Source organism: Mustela lutreola, chromosome 13 (genome assembly GCF_030435805.1).
Source record: "Mustela lutreola isolate mMusLut2 chromosome 13, mMusLut2.pri, whole genome shotgun sequence".
Classification (NCBI taxonomy): Eukaryota; Metazoa; Chordata; class Mammalia; order Carnivora; family Mustelidae; genus Mustela; species Mustela lutreola.
In genome coordinates this window covers 2651799-2674309 of record NC_081302.1, presented here as the reverse complement: position 1 = coordinate 2674309, position 22511 = coordinate 2651799, and the positions used below count along the sequence as shown (strand labels likewise).

At 56.1% G+C, this 22511-nt stretch overlaps 1 protein-coding gene across 2 annotated transcripts in view; it reads right to left on the bottom strand.

Annotated features, from left to right (window-relative positions):
• Nucleotides 1–3403: 3403 nt before the first annotated feature.
• COL4A1 (collagen type IV alpha 1 chain) overlaps nt 3404–22511 on the bottom strand; it is a 130841-nt gene continuing 111733 nt past the window's right edge. For both annotated transcript variants that reach the window (XM_059143853.1, XM_059143854.1), the window contains exons 37-52: nt 22173–22312; nt 21616–21742; nt 21443–21523; nt 20958–21056; nt 19905–19955; nt 18934–19119; nt 18224–18357; nt 17114–17186; nt 16276–16347; nt 15084–15212; nt 14062–14160; nt 12913–13125; nt 11929–12106; nt 8526–8640; nt 6400–6572; nt 3404–4787 (exon numbers count right to left, since the gene is read on the bottom strand). In XM_059143853.1, the coding sequence (XP_058999836.1) occupies nt 4706–4787; nt 6400–6572; nt 8526–8640; nt 11929–12106; nt 12913–13125; nt 14062–14160; nt 15084–15212; nt 16276–16347; nt 17114–17186; nt 18224–18357; nt 18934–19119; nt 19905–19955; nt 20958–21056; nt 21443–21523; nt 21616–21742; nt 22173–22312 (1952 nt within the window). In that variant the 3' untranslated portion in view covers nt 3404–4705. The remainder of the gene's footprint in view (nt 4788–6399; nt 6573–8525; nt 8641–11928; nt 12107–12912; nt 13126–14061; nt 14161–15083; nt 15213–16275; nt 16348–17113; nt 17187–18223; nt 18358–18933; nt 19120–19904; nt 19956–20957; nt 21057–21442; nt 21524–21615; nt 21743–22172; nt 22313–22511) is intronic.

Sequence of the window (22511 nt, the reverse complement as noted above, 5' to 3'; positions counted from 1 at the left end):
CTTTTGTTTCCTTTGCCTTTGGAGACCTATCTTGAAAGAAGTTGCTGTGGCTGATATCGAAGAGGTTACTGACTATGGGATTCTAGGATTCTGATGGATTCCTGTCTCACGTCAAGGTCTTTTATCCATTTTGAGTTTATCTTTGTGTATGGTGTAAGAGAATGATTGACTTTCATTCTTCTACATACAGCTGTCCAGTATCCCCAGCACCATTTATTGAAGAGATTGTCTTTTTTCCACTGTATATTTTTTCCTGTTTTGTGAAAGATTATTTGACCATAGAGTTGAGGGTCCATATCTGGGCTCTCTACTCTGTTCCACTGGTCTATGTATCTGTTTTTATGCCAGTACCATGCTATCTTGATCACAGCTTTGTAGTAAAGCTTGAAATCAGGTAACGTGATGCCCTCAGTTTTATTTTTGTTTTTCAATATTTCCTTAGCAATTCGGGGTCTCTTCTGATTCCATACAAATTTTTGGATTATTTGCTCCAGCTCTTTGAAAAATACTGGTGGAATTTTGATTGGAATGGCATTAAAAGTATAGCTTGCTCTAGGCAGTATAGACATTTTAACAACGTTTATTCTTCTGATTCAAGAACATGGAGTGGTCTTCCATCTTTTTATGTCTTCTTCAGTTTCTTTCATGAGTGTTCTGTAGTTCCTCGAGTACAGATCCTTTACCTCTTTGGTTAGGTTTATTCCCAGATAGCTTATGGTTCTTGGTGCTATAGTAAATGGAATCGATTCTCGAATTTCCCTTTCTGTATTTTCATTGTTAGTGTATAAGAAAGCCACTGATTTCTGTACATTGACTTTGTATCCTGCCACGTTGCTGAATTGCTGTATGAGTTCTAGTAGTTTGGGGGTGGAGTCTTTTGGGTTTTCCATATAAAGAATCACGTCATCTGCGAAGAGAGCGAGTTTGACTTCTTTGTTGACAATTTGGATACCTTTTATTTCCCTTTTTGTCTGATTGCTGTTGCTAGGACTTCTAATACTATGTTGAAATTACACCAGTTAGAATGGCCAAAATTAGCAAGACAGGAAACAACATGTGTTGGAGAGGATGTGGAGAAAGGGGAGCCCTCTTACACTGTTGGTGGGAATGCAAGTTGGTGCAGCCTCTTTGGAGAACAGTGTGGAGATTCCTCAAGAAATTAAAAATAGAAGTTCCCTATGACCCTGCCATTGCACTACTGGGCATTTACCCCAAAGATACAGATGTCGTGAAAAGAAGGGCCATCTGTACCCCAATGTTTATAGCAGCAATGGCCATGGTCGCCAAACTGTGGAAAGAACCAAGATGCCCTTCAACGGATGAATGGATAAGGAAGATGTGGTCCATATACACTATGGAGTATGATGCCTCCATCAGAAAGGACGAATACCCAACTTTTGTAGCAACATGGACGGGACTGGAAGAGATTATGCTGAGTGAAATAAGTCAAGCAGAGAGAGTCAATTATCATATGGTTTCACTTATTTGTGGAGCATAACAAATAGCATGGAGGACAAGGGGAGATGGACAGAAGGGAGTTGGGGTAAATTGGAAGGGGGGGTGAACCATGAGAGACTATGGACTCTGAAAAACAATCTGAGGGTTTTGAAGGGGCAGGGGGTGGGAGGTTGGGGGAACCAGGTGGTGGGTATTATAGAGGGCACGGATTGCATGGAGCACTGGGTGTGGTGCAAAAACAATGAATACTGTTACACTGAAAATAAATTAAAAAATAATAAAGTAAAATAAAAGGAATAAACAAACAAACAAAAAAACAGAGACTGGCAATAGTCCAAATGTCCTTCAATGCACAGAGGGCACACGTTCGCAGAAGCCCCCAGCAGTAGGAGGGAGCACACCACGGGCGCACAGAGCAACTCGGAGGACGGCCAGTGCACCGCGCTGAGTGCGGGCCAGTGTCAGGGCTTGCACGCTCTGACTCCACTCTCGAAGAGACGAGTGACAGGGAGGGATGTGGGTGGTCAGGAGCCGGGGGTGGGGGCGGGGGAGGGCCTCCACGGAGTGAGAGCTGGAGGGGCTATCTCGGGGCGCTCTAACCCTCCTGGGGACGGATTCTGATGACGCCTCCATGAACCTGTATGTATGCTGCAATTCACGGAACTGTCCATCAACGCCAACCCATTTTACTGGAGGAGAATTCTAAAAATAGCACGTAAAACCTGCTCGAATAAGACAAAACGTAAAAATAGCACGTAAAACCTGCTCGAATAAGACAAAACGCAGGGGATCTGAAAGCTGGGATTCAGGGTGTCGTACCTTCTTTGTCCTTTCCTAGACACACCAGCTGTGTCTAGTACCTAGTGATATGTAAGAAATCGCTTGTATACATGGAAACAAAATGCTCCCAGATGGCGGCCCTAGGGGGTGCCCCGTGTCTGTGACTTCAGTGGGAGTCAAGCCTGATGGCTCAGGGCTCCCTCCTCCTAGCCTCCTGTATAGTAAGGTGAGGGAAACGTCTTGCTCAGTTTTATCACAGATGGGTGGTGGGAGGGGCCGAAGCCAGACCCGGAGTGAGGTTTCCTGCTCACGTACGTGGGGTCACGTTCACCCACTGTCCCAATCCGTCCTCCAGACAGCTCTGTCGGGTGCGATAACCAGGAACACCACAGCATTTAGAGCTTTTTCCGGAACACACAGTGTCGCACTCATTCCCCAGGGGTCACGTTTGATCAAGTGTAAACCGAAAATGAGATCAGGGAAAAGAATCCGCCATCTTCTTTCTAGCCTCATGTCAGCTTGAACCCCAGCCACCCGTCCCTCACATAGCCCTGTTCTCAGTTCTAAACCCTGCCCCCACTCGCTGAACCCGCTTTTATTAATTCTGAATATTCTATGTATTTCTTGGGGAGAGAGAGAGCACACAAGCAGGCTGAGAGGCAGAGGGAGAAGCAGGCTCCCCGCAGAGAACAGGGAGCCCAACGCAGGGCTCGATCCCAGGACCCAGGGATCATGACCCGAGCTGAAGGCAGATGCTTCACTGACTGGGCCAGCAGGGCATCCGTGAATCTGCTTTTCATGACCGGGTGTATATGTCATCCATCTGTTTATCTGTATTGTTCATCTCTGTTTATCTTGTATCTAACCAGGATCGGAAAGTGACAAATCCTCAGTTTACATACAGCGGACGGAGGGATGGACAGAGGGACGACGGCAGCTGGACGGACAGAGGGGAGGGGTGGAGGGGGAGGGGGGAGGGGCAGGAGGACCAATCATCTCCCTCTGCAGAGGTTTCTGTAGGTGATGCCCAGTCTGGCTCTGTCATGGAGGAGCTGCAGAGTACGTCTGATGTAAGGTGGGCAGAGCTTACAGATTTATTAGTGGCTTGTGCGGTCACTTTTAATGTTTCTGTGGCAATGCTAGCAACAAATTAATAAAAGCTTAATTTTTATACAAATAGTTTTATTACAAATTTGAATTTTTAAGAAATACACAGTTAAAGAAATTACATAAAAGGCCTTAGTAGTCTTAAAACCGGTTTTGGAGACTTGGGGTGAAATGTCATTTCAGGGACAGTGGTCACTGCTGCTCTCCTGCAATCCGTCCGGTCCCTGACGTCTGCGGCGCTCGCGAGAACGGGGACGCCGCGCAGGCGCCGCCCTGTGGGACACGGAGACGAAGATCCTGCGGGGCTGTTTCCGCTCCAGGCCGCGGAGTGAGGAATACGAACGACAGGAAGGCCTTTGTATGGCGGCCGGTTCTGCGGTCGAGTCATTCAGTTGTGATTAGTGTTGAAAACCCTGAAGATGCTTAATACAGAATAAAAACAGTAAAGCTCAAAGGACATGCTTCACCGTCATCGACACCACGCTCACGAGCCTGGCTTTGGCTTTGGCTTTGGCTTTGGCGACACACGAGTTCTGGGTTCGAGGTGAACAGTGAGCGCGGATGTTGCCATCCAACACCCGCGTGTGCTAAAAATCTACGTGAAAGGACAACACAGTCTTTCCGAGGAAGAAACCATGTGAGCTTTATTTTAACAGTGGAAAGGAAACAAAAACTTGCCCTGCCTAATTGCTGACATCTATATAAATTACTAAAATATATATATATTTAATTTCTGCCTACTTTTGGACCATCTTTATTCCACAGGAAATTCGTGACTTCTGCAAAAGCAGCTGCTTAGTACCACACGGAGCAGAGAGACCTCGATGTATGTTTGGGGGGGGGCTGGAAGTTCCGGCTGCTGAGCCCGCCGCTCCACGTGCGGCCCCGACACACGGGGGCTGCGTGGCCGCTGTTCGTATAGACCCGGCTTGACAGGGACACAGACAGACGTCCCTTCCGGGGCTGACAAGGCAGCTGCTGCGATACAGGGTGGAGACGGGCTTTCGAGCAGGACGGAAGCCCCCGCACACCTCCTAGCACCCTTTGGTTTTCTGATGGAGTCTCACGCTACACATCAGTGCACCGGATTGTAGGACAGAGTTACACTTTTATTTCATCACAAGTGCCATCTGGTATGTCACTATGACAGCTTATCACGGTCTTTGTTTCTCCTTCAGCAAGTAGAGGCCACCGAAGCAGGGGGTGTTAGTTACGCAAATTCCTATAAGGCACTTTACGGTTTTCATACTGGGCAGTGAGGTACACAGGATATATTTCTAGGGTTCGTTGCTGTTAAAAAATAGAAGGGGAAGAGGAGGGAGTAGCACCATGTTGTACGTTAGCGGAGGGCCGGGCGCCATTACGTTCTCCTCATGCAGACTTGGCAGCGGCTGACGTGTGTGCGCAGCTCCCCGGCCTTCAAGGTGGACGGCGTGGGCTTCCTACGGGACGACACAGAAACCGGCCGTCGGCGCCGCGGCTCAGCGAGGCGGGCCAGGTCCTCGGGCCTCCCCCCCAGGCCCGGAGGTCTCCGAGGTATTGGACGGGAGGGGGCCCCAGCCCAGGACAAGCGGCGACCCCTGCTCGCCCTAGTGAACGGACACCCTGCTGGGTGTCACCTGCCCTCACGATGGGGGGAGGGAGGCACGCGATCAAGTGTACCCCCCATCCCTGGCCCTGAGGATGGTGGCTGCCGAAGTGCGCGCCGGGGAGGGCACGGAAACAAACAGCCACCCGTGTCCACTTGGCTCCCCGGTCTGAGCCACACCCACTGCGCCGCCCTGCCCCTCGGCCTGTCCTTCCCCTCCCGCCTCTCTCCTCCACCAGACCATGAACTCCGCCCGCAGAGGAAGGTCTCTTCTCCGCAACCCTTCACACAGAGTAAGTGCTCATTAAACACCCGCCGAATGTGTAACGAACAGCGAATCTGGGGTGATTACTAGACCCTGAAATGCTTCTGTAAGCTTTTGCTGGGTTGTACGCGGTAGGTAGTCTGACTGGAGGCTGGCGGGGAGACAGTAACTCAAATGCATCCTTGATCCTAGAAACCCCACCTCATTTGATGGTTAGAGGCATAAGGCTGAAGCCGGCACTAAACAAGTTCTATTAAGACTAAAGTAGCCATATAATCCCAGTAACGTCCTAAAATTAGGGCTGTGGATTTTAGCAACTTCTGTGAAAATCTTAACCGCCCTCAAATTAATTATTTGAAAAAATGGGATCTAATCTATTATTTCAGTTCTTTGTGCCAGGCTACTGGTTCAAAACAAACAAACTTACAAAACCACAAAACCAACTCATTATCACCCATTGACCCTACAATGGAAGCCCCAGGACCTGATACACCCAAGTGCTCAATTAGGTAACTGACGGTAAGGTTCTGTCCCGAGTTGATGTCAAATTTCCAGTTGCCTGGAAAGTCTCATTAAGCTACCAATTAAGTACCTGGTACTGTTCTGGTGCTTAAAATACAACAAGATAGAGAGTGTTGCTTTGCCTTTCGTGAGCTTACTCAGGAAGCTGAGACAGGCTCCCAGAAGGGTCACCCCACTCCCCCCGAGAAGGCGCAGAGGGGAAGACGCATCTCCAGCGGGGAGCGGTACTAATGTGGGCAGCGACAGTCACTGCTGGGGCTCGTGGGCCCGGGCGCCTGGCCAGCAGGGGCCGCACACAGGACAGAGGGCTGGTTGGCACCCTCCGCATCCCAACGGCGCCGGGCTCCACGGCAACGTCGGCAAAGCCAGCAGCCCCTGGGCAGTTGTGTCAACGGTGAAATCCTGGTGGGGAAGAAAAGGAGGGTCTTCCCTATTGATTTCAGTGCATTTGGGCTGAAATTAACTCTGATTTTCATGGGCCTACCAGTCTGGCCACGTCCCTCAGCCCTCACCCAGCGCACACACTGGCGTGAGCGCCGCGGCTGCCACGGGAGCGACAGGTCGGGTGCTCAGGACCGCTCGTGGAGGACGCAGCCCTAATCAGCGCGTGCTGACCCTCTAAGACTCTGTGCCAGGGTCACACGGGTCCCAACGCCACAGAGGGGCCCTTCTGACTTACTTGAACATCTCACTTCTCTCGATCGTGGCAAGCCAGAAGCTGTAAGCGTTGGCGTAGTAGTTGCATGTCCCGCGGCCGTGGCACTCGATGAACGGCGCACTCCTGAACTCCTCCAGACAAGAGCCGGGGGATGCCAGGGCCTGGCCCGAACCTTCAGCGCCGGCGCTGGTGTGCTGCGGGGCGGGCGCGAGCCTTGAGTCGGGCCCCTGCCCGCTGCCCACACGGAGCCTGGCGGTGCCCAGCGAGCAGCCAGAGTAGCCCCCAGGGAAGCCTCAGCAGGTCACCTCGAAACACATGGGTGCCCACACCGCCCTCCACCCACAAGCCGGCCCTGCTCCTTGCGGGGAGCACAGCAGCTAGACCCTGCGCCGGAACCGCATCACCGGTCTCCCCTGACCAGACGGGGATCATCCGCGGGCATCAAGAGTTAAAGAAATGCCGGCCTTGCTCCTTATAACGTCTGAAACGCTGAAACTCCTCTAACTTGGGACAGAAGAAAGAGCCCAAATGTGTAAATGGTGCTGAAGCCAACAGATGTAACATCAAGCTTTCTAATCAAAATCAGAGACGATAATTAAAACCCTGCATCTGCTGCATTCGAAGCTATGTGTCCTGCTACAAGGTAAAGAACAATCGTCAGTTCCCTTTCTCTGAAAAGACAGAAAATTGAAACAAGAGGAAGAAAGGGTAAACGCTATTGTAAGGCACCTGGGTCCAGTGGGTTCCAGGAGGACAGACCTGCACTCAGAAACTGGGACCATAAGATGAATGACCCCAAAGGAGACAAGAAATTCCAAAATCGCCACGAATACTGGTTCAGACGTGAGATTTCAGAGCCATGAGAGCCCTCTGAGGACAAAGCTAATGCCCTCCATTCCCAGAGCAGGACCAGAGGATGCTAGAACATTCTGGATCTGACCATGGTCCCAGGCAAAGGTGAAGCAAGTACAGGGGTTTCCAGACTGTCAGGCCAGAGCCCTTCTGGGTCCCCAAAAGCCCCCACCGGCTGGGAAGTGATGCAGAACTCTCTAGGACACCACTGTTTTGGCTTGTTCTTGATTTGGGGAAATTGGGAGCAATCATTGTTTCAGTCCTTCGTCATAGGGACCAAAGGCTCTCCTGAGGTTCTTCGCTCCTTGGGCCGGGGCCACTTCTGTCAGAAGGAGGTTCTGTTTAGTATTTCTTATGATCATGGAGTCAAAAGATTCAGCCCGTCTCCTCACTGCTGCTGTCCTATCTCTACCCTGTAGTCTGCTCTGGCTTTCTTGATAAGCAGCCACAACGCAGTGGTTAGACTCACAAAGCCACTGCCAGGGCCTCGCGGAGCTGCCGACCCTCACGCCCTGCTGAAGCCCCGCCCGCCCAGGACACCCACAGCCCAACTGGAATGCAACACGGCGCTCTGACACCTGCTTTCCCGGCTGCTCCGTTCCTTCTGCACTTGCCGTCCCCACGGCAGGAGGAAGCAGCTGTGAAGCCACTTTCCCGTCAACAAACAGTGGGCCAACGGTCACCCGGGGACCTAAATGTCCCTGCGGCCGCAACTGAGAGGGTGACCGGCTGCGGGTGGGCGGGGCCTGTGCGGAGGCCGAGGGCGCCGCAGGCCGGCCCCTGCGGGTGATCCGCTCCACCCGACTTCCCGGTGCAGAGCTCCCACACATGCAATCGCTACTCAAAATTGGGGTGACAGAGTCAAAGAAGCGGCCACCATGGGACCGCAGACAGGTGTCATGCTTCCTATTCTATTCAGGGGTGGGACCATCAGGGACAGCCGCGGGGCGCAGAGCAGCCTCTCCCCGCAGGAAGGCCGCAGGCCCTCGCACTCCCCCGCACCCCATGCTTCTGCTTCAGGCTCCTGGGAGCTGCGTGAATGTGCACCCAGCTCCTGTCCTCCTGGGGAGACGCTCTGACCCCAGGGAAGCTCCTGGCAGTGTCCCCACCACTTAGTCCCAGAGCAGAGACTCAAGAGGCAGGAGGCAGGAATGGCTGCTGTCCGCGGCAGAGCAGGCCAGGCCCCTGGGCAGGCTTTGGTCCGGAGGAGACGCGGGCACTGCAGGAGGCTGAGAACTGAGGGCAGGGGCGCAGGGGGATGAGGTTAGGGTGCTCGGACGTTCCCAAGTGCTCACCATGACGAAGGAGTAGCCAATCCAGAGGGAGGACCAGCCGCTGGGGCACGGTGGGATCTGGATGGTCTGGCTGTGCACGGCCATCACCATGGCTGGCGCCTCACACACCGCACACCTGGAAGGCAGAGGGCACGGACCCTGAGCACGGCTGTGGGGACGGCGCGGGACGAAGCCTGTGCCTGTCTGTTCCTCCTCCTGCTCTCACCCACCCCTGCGCTCACAGGTTCTGAGCCAGCTTCCTGCTTACAACAGACGGCAGCCTGTACCCCTCGTGCAGATTCTCCAAGCCCCTCTCGGTGTTAGAAAATCCACACCCGACACTGGCTGAACCGTCTGCTTTGTGGGGAGGAGGTCATCAGAGGGCCGGGGGGCAACCGTGGCCATCTCCAGGAGGGGCTGGGGGGCCGTGGACGGGTGTTTTCTCCCTTTTGCCTTCCAACGTTTCCCGATTTTTCAACAGGGAGCGTGGATTTTAGCAAAACACAACGAACACTTGAGACAGGAGAGTTGGCGGAAACCAAGTGCTACCACTTCTGGAATTCAGTGATTTGTTTCCAGCAGGGAATCCCCTTCAACGGAGGGAAGACGTGTGGACGAGTCACTAGCAAACACTGCACGTGGGGCTGGACGTCCCCGTGAGCCGCTGTGGACTCACTGTGGACTCGCAGCCAGCAGAGCCGTGGGGGAGAGCCTGCCCCGGGCGGGGGGCTGCGTGGGACACTGCGGCGGGTGCACCTCCCACAGAACCCGCTCGGGGCCAGGGGCCTCCCCGACCCAGGCGACCGACACCCAGTAACAAACTACAGCCACACATGCTCTCCGGATCCAGACCTGCCCGGCTCAGGGAGCCCTTCGATGGCAGGAAAATGTTTGTTAAAGAAAAAAAAAAAAATTTAAACACCAGCAGTCACATAATGACATTGAAGTCACAAAGTGAACAGGGTGTTAGCAATGCCGATAAATGTCTACAAGCGCTGTGAATCATCACACCTAGTCATGCAGGAACATTTGCATGAAAATGGACGGGGAGCGGGAAAGGCCTACATCAGTCATTCCATTTTCTGTGGATGTGTCTGTGCGCGCGCACGTGCAATTTTCTACTCTATTCACACAAGTGCAGATGAGTTAAAAGCCTCCGTCAAACACTGAAGTCGGCCTTCTACATCTGCCGCCATCTGTCTGCGGGGCACAGAAGCCAGGAAGAGAGCGTGGCGGCCGGGGGCCCATGGGGAGGGAGCTCCCGACGCCACCCCGTCAGATGGACACGGACGGGAAGAAGCGGGAGCACGGCCCCTGCTCCGTGGGCCGTGGTCCTGTCCCCAGGACAGTGAAACAATCAGGAGCTCGTGAGTCCGTCTGCACAAAGTCAGAAACATCTGCCCTTTCTCAGGATGAAAGGAGAGAAGCTCCTGGCTTTCCTGCTCCACAGCAAGGATTTTGTGTTATTAACTCTAAAAGCGAAGCTTTCGGAGCTCCCCCAAGTGACCGGGAAGTCTGAGACCTGCTGCGACAGCGGAGTGAGTCACCAGGAAACCCGCGTGCTCAGAGACCAGAAGTGGGCAGCCCTGCTCCGGAGGGAGGGTGACAGGAGCAGCGGGCTGGGGGCATGACCGGTCGGGCCCCTCCACGCTGAGGGGTCGCTGCCGTGGGTCGGTTAACGCCAGCAGGGCCCGGACTAGCTCAGGTCAGACACAGGCTTCTCAGGGACCGGATCTGGGAATATTGCAAACCCACGCCACAGCCCCACCCCCAGCCAAATCAGGGTCCAAGGGCAGAGTCATCAGAAGGAAAATCACAAACAAACATAAATAATCATTTTCTACCTGTTATCCAAGGGAAGCTGAACAGAAACACAGAGGTGGTTAGTTCTCCTCCTGCGCAGCCACCGCGGCTCCGCGTGAGGACAGTCTCCGCAGAGAAAGTCCCAGACACTCAGTGACGCACGAAAATGACCGTTTGGAAAGGGGCCACGTCAACGTGTAACGAACCACGTGGCCCATTTTAAGACCCATAAAGTGAGTTTTCTTACAGCTCAAAAGAAACATCAAAGAAAGCTGTCAGGAGACAGTTTACTGTCGATCCGTGGAAAATCTATGGTTTTCCCGTTTATGAGGCACCTCCCAGCCCTTCCGCCCCGGGTCCGCCCCTGTGGTCCCTGTTCCCTCAGTAAGAACCGGGGCTGCCGGGACCCGCAATCCCGAGCCAGCTGGGCCAGAGCCACAGACCAGCCTCGGGGCTCCCAGGACCGGCTCCAGCATGCACTTCCGCACCCCCTGCCCTCTGACCCAGGACCTTGCCGTCTCTTCCTCATCAAAAGCTGCCTGGTTCTTTGCAGGGAGTGTAGAAAGGCTAACGTCAGTCCTCCCTCTCACTTCCTGGGGCAAACAGGTCTGCCTCGCTTTCTGTCCATCCCTTACTATCTTGTGTGTTAGAAAGTACCACTCCAGATAAAAACTTCATAGATGACTTCATACCTTTGCCACTTTTCTACTACGTCTGAGTAGAGCGAAGGAATCCGCTTTTAATCAGAAGAATAAAAGCGAAAATGGGACGACTGTGTATTTATTTCTCAGTCATAATAATTTCAATCTCCCCTCTTAACTACCAGGCCGACCGGAAAACATATTCCAGATACTAATTAGTGTGGAAAGTACTTAATTTGGGAAGCGGCTCCGTCAGACACAGGACTTGTCAGCGGGACCGCACCGTAAGGGAGCAGGAGGAGGTGGGGTGTGAGAACACGAAGGAAGCCTTGATGCGCACACATCTCTGCGTCTACAGTAAACCTGTGTCGTCGTCTTGTGTATCGAGCACAGATCTACGGTATGTCTGCTTGTTGCGATTTCATGGGGATCCCCTCACACCCATACGTGATTTCCCACAGTGAGTACCACAGAACTGCGCCCTTAGAAATGGTGAAGATGATCATTTAACGTGATGTCCGTTTTACTACAATTAAAAATAATCAAAACATTTTAAAACTCATGGGGGTGGGGAGATTCAGAAGGAGAAAGCCTGAAGAGGCTCCTTACGGAACTAACTGATGAAACAGAACCGAGAATGCTGTTCCAGTGGCTGCCGAGCGCCCCGGGGCTCCGCTTCACGGAGGAGGCGGCCGGCCTGTGACTCACACAGCAGGAATTCCGCCCCGAAGCTGGGCACCGCCTCCCCGGCCTGCACCGGCACGCCGAGGAGGAGAGCTAACTTTTACAGCAAACGATTTCATGGCTGACTTGTGTGACCAAAGTCTGACGTCACACTTAATAAGCTCAACAGCGTCCGGTCGAATGTTTTGGGGGAAAAAAAATGGAAAAAAAAACAAAAAACGGAACCACTTCTGCCTAGACCGTGAGCCATCTTCCTTCTTCAGTCACAGCTCCACCCCGACAAGGGCCCGACTCACCTGCTGATGAACGGCCGGATGTTGTCCCCGGCGACGGGCGCCATGGACATGGGCATGGGCTCGGGCGTGGACAGCCAGTAGGAGTAGTCGTTCCGGGACGCAAAGTTGCACACGTCGTTGATGTTGCAGAAGAGGAAGGGCATCGTGCTGAACTTGCGCAGGCAGCTCCCGGCCGTGCCTAGAGCCGCGGGGACAGCGAGCGTCAGGGACCGGCCTTCTGACCGGTCTGCCGCGGGCGGCGTGGCGGGCGGCGGGGGATGGCGCGTGCGTTATAAGCAGAAGTAAACGCCCACGCGGGCCAGTGGGGGAAATAAGCGCGAGAGGAAATGGAAATGATCAAAGCAGAGGAAAACCATAAAGAATTATGCAGGACATTCTGATGAAAGGAGAAAAGTCTTTTCTAAAACTGAATTCCAAAAGAAATTTAGCAGGGGACGGACTCTGTGTGACGGACAGTAACCACCTGGCAATGTCTTTAACGACCGCTTTGCCGAAAACGCAGAGACTTCCCTTCTTGGGCTGCTTGTTTCCAAGCTCCATGCCAGCTGGAGGCGTGTGTCGGTAAGCGAATTCGGGGCAGGGTGTCTGGAGGCGACTAGAGAAACGACAGCCAGCGGGCACCTCCTCATGGAAACCAGCGGAGGGACAGAGCTCGGAGTGTGCAGAGACCCGCGGGGCGGGTCGCATGCACCTTGTTTGAAGGAGCACCAGCAAAACGGCCCTATTTTCAGACTCTCAGTGCCAACCATGAAGTATGGACTCCAGAAAGTCTGACCGACGGATAGTTTGAAGAAGAGAGTGAAAGCTCTACGAATTTAAAAGGTCAAAGCTTTCCACCTCTACATTTTCTTGGCTTCCCTAGTGACGTGCCAGTGGCTGAACTCAGTGGTTCGTTTTATCGGGACGGAGGGAAGCGGAATCAGGCACCGTCCACACTACCGTCTCAATACTCTGGCACAAGCACACGCGTCCCCAGCGTCTCACCTAGGTCCTGGCCGTGGGCCCGTTCGTTGCCTTGCACGTAGAGCAAGGAGTACCCGTGGTACAGAATTTTGGTCCCAGGAGGACACTGTGGGTCATCTGTTGTCTGACTGTGCCTGGTCACAAGGAAGCCGTGGTCCACAGACGGGGTGCCCGGGGGGCCCATGGATCCTGGCAAGCCGTCGGGGCCTGGCGGGCCCGGGAACCCTCGTGGACCTGAAGACGCAAGAGAACTAGGTTTCCTTGGCTGCAGATGGGCTCCCCGACAGGCTCGAGGAGGGAGAGAACGGCACCCGCCTCTGGGCTGCCCAGCTTCTGCTTTCCACAGACCGCCCGAGACCCAGGATAGCACCCCGCTGGGAGCTGAGCAGACACTGGGCGACCTGAGGCCAGCGCGTAAATGAAGTAGTGAGAAGGGGCAGAGGAGGAAGTAGAATACGCAGCATGATTCCACGCATGTCACTCAGGCAACACTCGGGGCTCCTCTCCGGGAGGAGGGATCACAGAGTTACTAGAACAACATCTTCTTTGAGGGCGGCTTCCTTGCACAGCAGCGCCGCGGGACGGAGCTTGGAAACAGGGCGGTGAGGGCCGGTGCTGGCGGCGAGTCCTGCCGGCGCCCGGGGCCCTACGCTGCCTGCAAAGCGGCTCGCGGGCCTTCCGCTGGGCTGGGCCCGTCCCCTCCAGGGCAGCACCTCAGCCCTCGTGGGGCAGCCGCGCCCCAGCTCCGTCGGGGACCAGATCGCCGCCACGCTTGTGGCCCACGCCGGCACTGCTACCCACCTCCTCTCCTCTGCCGCCCACATGCAGTTTCTGCAGCTCCGGCCCACCCCCCCGGAGGCCCCCGGCCCTCCCCGCGGGCCGTCGCTCACCACGTCTGGAAATACTGGGCTACATCAATACTGTCTCCCCCACAGTAAAAATGATGGCCGCCCTTCCCCTCCTCTATAAGACTTATTTCTTCCAAAAAAAAATGAAAACAAAAATAACAAGAAACAAAAAATAAAACAAAACAAAACCAGACTTCTTTGGGAATCTGTCAAGTAACGTGCTCCTTCGGACTGTGCAGCTTTCCGCACGCGTGAGCCTCCCGCTTTGAACCCGAGGACGCGGGTGGAGGGCGGCCGGCTGGGGAGGACACGGCAAACCTACCAGGGGGGCCGTAGGGTCCTGTCTCTCCTTTCTGGCCAGGGGCGCCGTCAAAACCAGGAACACCAGGCGGTCCGGGTAAGCCCACGGACCCCGTCACGCCTACAGGAAAGGACAAGGAATCCGCCACCGGGTCCAGAGCCCTGCAGGCTGTATCTTCCCTTTGCGAGTGCGTCCGGTCAGCTGCAGAGAGGAAGCTCTTCCGGACGGCCGGGAGCGCCTCCCACAAAGCGCTGTTGGCAGCCCCCGGGGCGGCAGGCAAACTCGCGTTCGCAGGCCGCGCCCCAACGCCTGATTCGGAGCTCCCGACCCTCGCTGCCACTGCTGTCCGCACCCGGTGTGCGGAAAGGCAGCTTCGTCGGGGGAGAGCAGGGCTGTGACACACGGGGGGCTCCCACGCATCTCCCCAGGCCACGTGCCCGAGCCTCCAGTCATTGGTACACAACAGATACACCCACGCGGACAGACTCTGGCTCTCTGTGCGCCCCGGCCCCGCGGCCGCTTACACTTAAAGCTTCACAGATGCCCCCTCTTGGTTGTCGGGTCTTCCTTCTCCTGGAGTGTCCGCCCACCCTCACCAGTAGCTCTTGCCACTGGGAATATTCAGAAAGTTCTAGGGCAGGAGGCTGGGAACCCCAGGCACGAACCGCCAGCTGGCTGGGTCCCCTGGGCCGCTCTCAGGACCCGTTCTCCTGTTCCAGACCAACAACTCCTGCCACCCCTCAGCTTCTTGCTGGAAAAAGTGATCTCTGTGTCTGCCGCCCGTGGGCTCCGCAGCAGGCACAGATCTGTCCGACTGTACATCCCTCTAGCTTCTCCTGTATTCTGTCCTGGCTTTCTCGGTCCCCTCAAACACTTCACGAGGTTTTGATACCCACTGAAGCAAAGTAGGAAAGTCATACTCAAACCTGTGTCTACACTGTCACCACCCAGAGGCCCTGATTTGAGACACACGTGTGAAGAAGAAAGCCCGCCAGGCCCCTCCCTGACCCCCACACCGCCCTTTGCAGCTCAGCTAGTCTTACCTTGCTGTCCTTTGGGGCCTGGAGGCCCTGGGAGCCCCTTTACACCTGCAGGACCCTCGGGGCCAGGAAGCCCTGGCTCCCCTTTGATGATGTCGTAGGGTCCCGGGGGCCCTGGGGGACCGGGAAGGCCTGTGGAAATCGGGGGTGCCGCTGGTCAGTTCCACTGTCCATGTCCCCGAAGAAGAGCCCAATGTGAAACCCAATCCAAACACACGGTTCTCGGAATCCAGTCGGTATCAAAACTACAAGTCACAGGCCTCCGTGAACACACATGTGCATGCACACGTCTATTGTTTAATGTGAAATCCTGAATCCTCAGGCTGGGGCCATTGGTATAAACTGGCCGCTGAGCTTCAGAATCCCTGACAACTGCCATGCGACCCTCCGCTGTACAGGCCCAGCAGGTGAGGCCCCGTCCCGGGGAGCCCAGCCGCCCCCGGAGGGCTGCAGCACATGCGCTGGGAAGGTTCTTCTCACGTTTCTCTGGAGTCGGCCGTGGGTACATTACAGCCACGGGCCTTCATTTCCAGTGACGCATACACCTAACCCCTCTGCGTGACAGCTCTGGAGAGGTGGGGGTGACCTCGTCCGCAGGGCCTCCGAGTCGGCCTCACCGAGGCCTCTCCTGCCCTGCACATGGGGCCTCCACACACCTTCCCCATTTCTTCAGTTCCAGACATTGTACTGCTCAGGGTCTCTCGAAGCCTGATTTCGAAAATTCAGCACAGCCCTGGAAACACGTCGGCCCAGCAGGAACCAGGACAGGACGCTGGCTATACTTCACCCATTTCCCCCCGAGACTGGCTTGGGGTGCAGGAGCCGGCGCACACCGCGATGGTGGAGAAGCGGAGGGACAGTCTTCCCTATGCAGAGCTCCATGCTGCCCGGTCCCCTCGCAGCCCGTCCACGCGAGGCTGAGCGCCTCCTGGGACAGCCGCGTGGGGGGGCTGCCTGCCTCCAAGCTGCGGGCGGGGACTCTGGAGTCTGTCCTGCCCTCTCCTCCGGATTTACCCCTAGATAATGACCCTGACTTTCAAGACGTGCAGTAAAAATGTCCTGATGAGCTACCAAAGAATTTTTAATCAACTATTTCCTAACGATGCTCAAGCCTCTCACATCCCTACAACCAAACTCCCTGACTCCGTGCGTTCGAGGTGTGAATAAGGTGCCACCAGCACAGCAACGCTCTTACCTTTACTTCCAGGGAAGCCTTGGTCACCTTGATCGCCCTTTATTCCCTGCAGGCCAGGGAGGCCTTTCTGACCTGGACGAAAGAAGAACACGGTCTGCGCGGAATTCCCAATGATGCGCAAGCATGGGCACATGCAAGCTCGCAGGCACACACATCCCTGCACACGTGCACACGTGTGTGCCCATTACATGTGTGTCCGCATACCGCACACATAGGTCCATGTGCACCCACGGCTACATGTGTACACACACATGGTGAACAAGCTTTCATTTGTCCTCGGGGAAGAAAAGAACAACTTCCGGTCAGCCGTGTACGACTTCTAATGACAGGCTTCTTTCCAGAACCTAGAAGTCTCACTTTCCCCAACATCCAGCAAACTGTACAACGATCACGAACAGTCGTGCGGCACAGGATCCTGTTTTCGACCACGACCCGGTTCACCCATGTCCCCAGATACACCCCAAGACGCCTGCAGGCGGAGGGCTTGTTTCCCTCACCTGCCATCCGTATACACCAGATTCAGCAGCAAAACCCACAGTGCCTGGAAGCCGAGAAGCACCAATAAATGTTCCCTTCACACATTAATAAATTCATGAATGCCCCAAGCCCATGATTTTTCACTGACACACAAATGAGGGAGATAAGAATGATCCACTGATTCTGAATGAGAAAATCAGAGTGTTTTATCTAGCCCTTCATGAGGCAAGGCAAGTCAGGCTGGCACGGCACGAAACAGCGTGTTTAAAACGAAGAGAACAATGTCTTGCACCGTAATGAGGCTGGCCTGTCAACGTCAAACGGCCAGTGGTCAGGTTTGGCCCCTCCTCTATTGCTTTACCTTGAAATCCCGGCACTCCCGGAGGCCCCATGTCACCCTTCGAGCCCGTGATCCCTGGCGAGCCACCAATCCCCTAGACACACAAGGAGAAGGTCAGCCAGGAAATGCTCAGGACACAGTAAGTCTGTCTAGTAACCGGCTAGTCAGGGGGCTGGGCCGGGCCCTCAGCACTCTGCCGAGGAGCCCTGTGCACAAATGGGGCTTGCGTCTTCTCGAGTGACGTGAGCAGAATGACGGGTCTCTAGCGTGTCTCCACGAGGGAGCTGGAAGCTGAAACAACACGCTTCCCGTCACGGCGCCTCCTCCCTGTCCCTCTACGTGGTCAGCTCCCCGGCAGGGGCATGCCGTGTGTCAGCACGGCGCCGCGGACAGACCCAGGCCTCCCTGAGTGCGTGTCCCCGCGATAGATCAACCTTTCCGCACCAAACTACCTTCTGGAGGCTGTCCCCCCCCCCAGCACTCAGGCGTTGTGCCTGTCCTTTAGAATGAGCTCGAAAGCTTATCCGAAGAGTGATTTTAAATACGGAGAGAAGGAAACGCAGAACCAAGGAGGCTGGTTTTTCCTCATAAATACGGCATCACGCGTGTACTTTAACCCTATTATCTCATTTTCTGGTTACTTCAAAATACTTCCTCCTCTAGGTCCTTTCTCAGGATACAGTGAGTCGTGCTGCTTCTCACATCTTTCTTTCTTTGCTTCATCTTATTTAAAAAAGTGTCGCGATGACAACACGCGCACCCAGATGTCTGTGCACACGCAGAGACGGGTGCGCGGGCGCAGACAGCCGCTCACGGCCCCAGAACCAGGGAGCGGCCTGCTCTTCCTGAGGCTTAGCTGTCGGCATCACGGGTGGACCCAGAGTTCCGGCCCAGGCCCCAAGCTGCAGGCCGCAGCTGGGGGGTCCCAGCTCCCTGTGACGGGTCTGGTCACCAGACTGGGAAGAAGGTGCGCGTGGGCAACCGCGATGCTAGGAAAGACGGCTGCAGACCACAGCGAGCGCAACCCCTGCGGGGAGGACTGGAGAGCGGGACGCCACGTCCATGCGCACACCACACACACACACACACACACACACACACACACACACGACGGACACACGGACAACTCACAGGCAGGCCCTGGAATCCTGGCTCTCCCTTGGGCCCTGGGGTTCCGGGGGCCCCCGGCCAGCCTGGGTTTCCTTTGTCACCTTTGAGTCCGTCAAGCCCAGGGAGCCCTGGAGGCCCCACAGGTCCAGGAAGCCCTAATGGGAGACACAAAAGTCACACACTTGGGGTCAGAGGGTGATTTTATGGACACGTGTCACTGGGCTTGGCTGGCGTCATCTCCACCCACTGCCCCTTCCCCCCACGGGACAGCAACGCTGCACGGAGCTGCCGCAAGCGCGGAAGCCCCGGCGGTCGTGAAGGGAGAGTCCGCTCTACGGGCAGCAGGTGCGGACACGATGCCCGACCTCCATGCCCGGCCCTGCCGCGCAGTCATCTCGGGGCAGACGGGCAGCTGGGACGCCACTGGGTGTAAAGCCGCCTTGAGGGACGTTTGTGCCCCAGCCTTTCTGGTAACGTCTGGTCTGCCTCTAATCACTTGTCACATCGGCCGAAGTCCTTGACAGAGAGGACCTGGGAGGGGTGACAGTGACCCGGCGGAGCCCAAACAGTGGGGTCCCCACACATCTGAAGCAGTTTCGAGCTGAAGTCAAAGCTGCAAGCTTCTAAATCAGAAACTTCGGCGGGGACCGAAGCGCTCCCTTCACTCATACACGCGCGCATTTGCACCTTCTGTGTCGGCCCCGACTCTGACCCTGGGGAGACACACTTACCTGGCAGGCCGGGCTGACCCTGTGGGCCCCGGTCTCCCTTGGGTCCCTCCACAGCGTGGCCTGGAGCTCCAGGTAAGCCCGGCTGTCCTTGCGGCCCCGGGGGACCCATGAATCCTTGCTCTCCTTTGGCCCCGGGGACGCCTGGGCTGCCGGCTTGTCCCGGGAAACCCACGTCGCCCTTTGAACCTAAACAACGACAACAGTTTGCGATGGTGGCGAAGGGCAGGGGAGAGGAGAAACCACGGTACGGCGTCGAGGAGGGAGTGGCTCCAGGAAGGCATCAGGGGGACAACAGCGCGGCACGCCCTCTCCCTGCTTTACTCGGTGACACACTAGACCCTGCCCGTGGTTGACCTAGAAAAGAGCGAGCTTAGAATACAAGAGCCCAGCTGTCATTCTTCATACTTCTAACATGTTTTTAAGGATTTTTTTTTTATTTGAAGCCCACAAGAGAGCAACGGGCTCAAAGGCAAGGAGCCTGATGTGGGGCTCGATCCCAGGACCCCGGGATCATGACCTGAGCTGAAGGCAGACGCTTTACCGACTGAGCCACCCAGGCGCCCCTGTTTTTTAAAGCTTTTTAAGGTAAGAACTTGTGGGGGAAAAAAACCCTGCATATGTAGTCTCCAACATATTACTCCAAAGTTGCCAATTCAATACCAAAATTCTAGCATGACTTCAAAGTCATTAAGAAAAACTAAGAAGGCAATGAAATGAAACAGTCATTGCCAAAACTGACCGCGGGTTCCTCCTTGTGATTCTTGTCTTGCTTTTTCAGAGGACAACGAACTGAAGCACAGGGCCCCGGGTGCTGGTCTGTCAGGGGCCGGGAGCCCACACGGACAACACCGACCCGGAGCCGAAGCCTGTCACGCCCGCCCACGGCCGACTCGCAACCGGAGACCCACTCTGCTGGGGCCGCATGCGTCCGCCCTCAGCGGGGAAGGAAGAACGTGTTTTCCAAGTGTTACCTTTCTCTCCTTTGGCTCCTGGAAACCCTGGGAATCCTCGTCCGGGCAGACCTGCGAGTTAAGGGTCAGAAGTCACACCCACATTTCCCAAGACGGCTGATCTGCACGCGTGCGGGTACAGCACAAGCAGCGTCAAGTCCACGTGCCAATCCCGCTCGCTCTTTCCGGGACACGTGGGAATCGGTTCATCGCACGTGCGAGCAAAGTCCCATCCATGCCCACGGCCGTGCTGACAGGCCCTGGACCGGCTGCGCGGCAGTTGGCACTTTTCTGAAGGCCTGGCAGCACGGAACCACCACGGCACTTAGTAGACACGATCTGTACAAGCGAAGACGCATTTCCTCCTCCCGTCCGGGGACTAACATATTGGCTTTTCTCAGACGACCATCCAACCAGCAGCCATCCTCGAGGGAGGCGGGGAGAGTCACAGACGTCCGGGGCGGCAAACACTGGGAAGCCCAAACCCATGAGCAAGAGGCTCGAAAGAAGCCAGAAGTGGGGGATGCCACCGTATAAATGCACGGCGCACACAATAAAACAACAAACTTTAGAAAGGGGCCAGCCCTGACCACAGGAAATCCCCCCGAGGCCCCTCGCCAGCAATGCCGCCCACACCCGTCCCCGGACTCGCGGTCACCGATCTCAGGCTGCCACCCTCTTGCTAAGCGCCAGCGCTACCACGGCTACGATTCTCATTCCTCCAGTCTGCTGCCTCCCCCCGTGAGGGACAGGAGCAGAGTCGGGAACAGGCAACGTTCCTGGGGCCATCTCTCCAAGGGGGACATGCCGTGCAGAGGAGGGAGAGCCTGGGCTCTCTCACATGTCACCGGGAGCTCAGGATGGGTGCCCGCGAGGCTGGTAGAAGAAATGCGCGCCCCGTGCCCCTCTTCCTCCCCAAGCCCCTCCACAGGAGTGTCCAAACAGCTGTAAGGATACAGGGGGCAGAGGCCACTTGGTGCCCAGCCCCAGTGACTCAGCACGGACCCGTAAGTCTGGGACACGCTGACCCCCGGGGAGCCTGTCGTCCCGAAAGGGAGCAGGAGCCAAGCGTACCTGGTTCACCCTTCTCTCCCGCCGACCCCGGGATTCCGTCACTGCCGGGCTCCCCTTTCTGGCCAGCGGGGCCCGTGGGGCCAGGCTTCCCAGGAAGACCTGAGAGAGAAGAGGCACATCGGTCAGGCACGGGCGCTCTCACAACACCCGCTCTGCACACGAGACGCTCGTTCCGGACACTCCTCCAGGGGCTGTCACACCCAGCGTCCCCGAGGAGCAGGTGTTCACCCCAGAATGCACATGACACTCCCACACTGACACACAAGCCGACTCTGGAATCACCTGGACCCAGCGGTACAGCCAACCCCCACCTGGTGGCCAGACCTCAGAAAGCCCCCGCAAGCCCCCCACGCTTGGCTTGTTCATCTGAAACGAGGAGGGCGGGGCCCCCTGGGGACATCCTGGGGTCTGCAATGTGCCACCTTGAGGGAGGACCCCTGGCCTCATCCCTAGGGCCCGTCCGAGTTCAAAAAAGGGGTCTCTACCTGCTTCTCCCTTGCTGCCGGGAATGCCGTCCGATCCTGGGAGACCTCGGTCCCCCTTTTCTCCGGGCAACCCAGGGCTTCCTGACGGGAGATACAAGACACCGAAACGCCATCAGTGTAAGTCTGTCCGTCGTCTTCCAGCCCGAGCTCAGGAGGAGGCCCGGCTCACCTACCTGGGTAGCCGACACTCCCCGGCGATCCTTTGGGGCCTGGGGAGCCGGGGACCCCCGGGATGCCAGCGCTTCCTTTCTCTCCCTTCTCTCCAGGACTCCCCGGAAAGCCTGTGACCCCTTGATCTCCCTGTGGGCAGACAACGGCCCATTCATTTTATACCTGTGCCCAGAAACGGGTCTGGGGGCCCTTTCTGGGCAACAGTACGCGTTTTGGTGCAGTTAACATTGCGCTGGAGAATTCCGTTTCCAGCTTTCGAATGAAGAGTGAAAGTCCACGTCCGAAAAGCGGGGACAAACCGGAAACCCGGAGCGAAAGAGCCCGTTGTCGGGGTCTGCTCTCCACGGTCCTCTTCAGCCTTGCTCTCCAGCCTGGGAGAGCCCGCCACCCTGCCTCTCCCCCAGCCTCTAGAGCCTCCCAAGGAAGAGAAGAACAGAAGGACAGAAGGCAGGAGGCACAACACAGAGGACATCGGGGGACGCCGTTCTGCGTTATGAGGGATTTCAGGGCTGAGATGCTCAGAGGCCGGGTAGGGAGGTTTCCAAGCAGGGGCTGTTACCTTGTCCCCAGGACGGCCCGGAATTCCAATGCCAGGCAGGCCCGCCTGGCCTTTCTCTCCTTTTGCTCCCTTCTCCCCGGGTAAGCCAGGGACGCCCTGCGGGCCGGGGATTCCAGGCACCCCCTTTTCTCCGGGCGTTCCTACAAACACAGACAACTGAAGCGTGAATGTGTGCCTAGAGGTGCCAACGTTCAAAACAAAAGCGCACCTTGACAGCTGGCAAGAACAAGAGACAGCACACGTGACCCTTCGTTCCTCTCTCGGCGACACAGGCAGGTGCCACGCGCCCACAGCACCCTAGCGCCCCACGAGAAAGCACTTTCTCGAGAAAGCACTCCT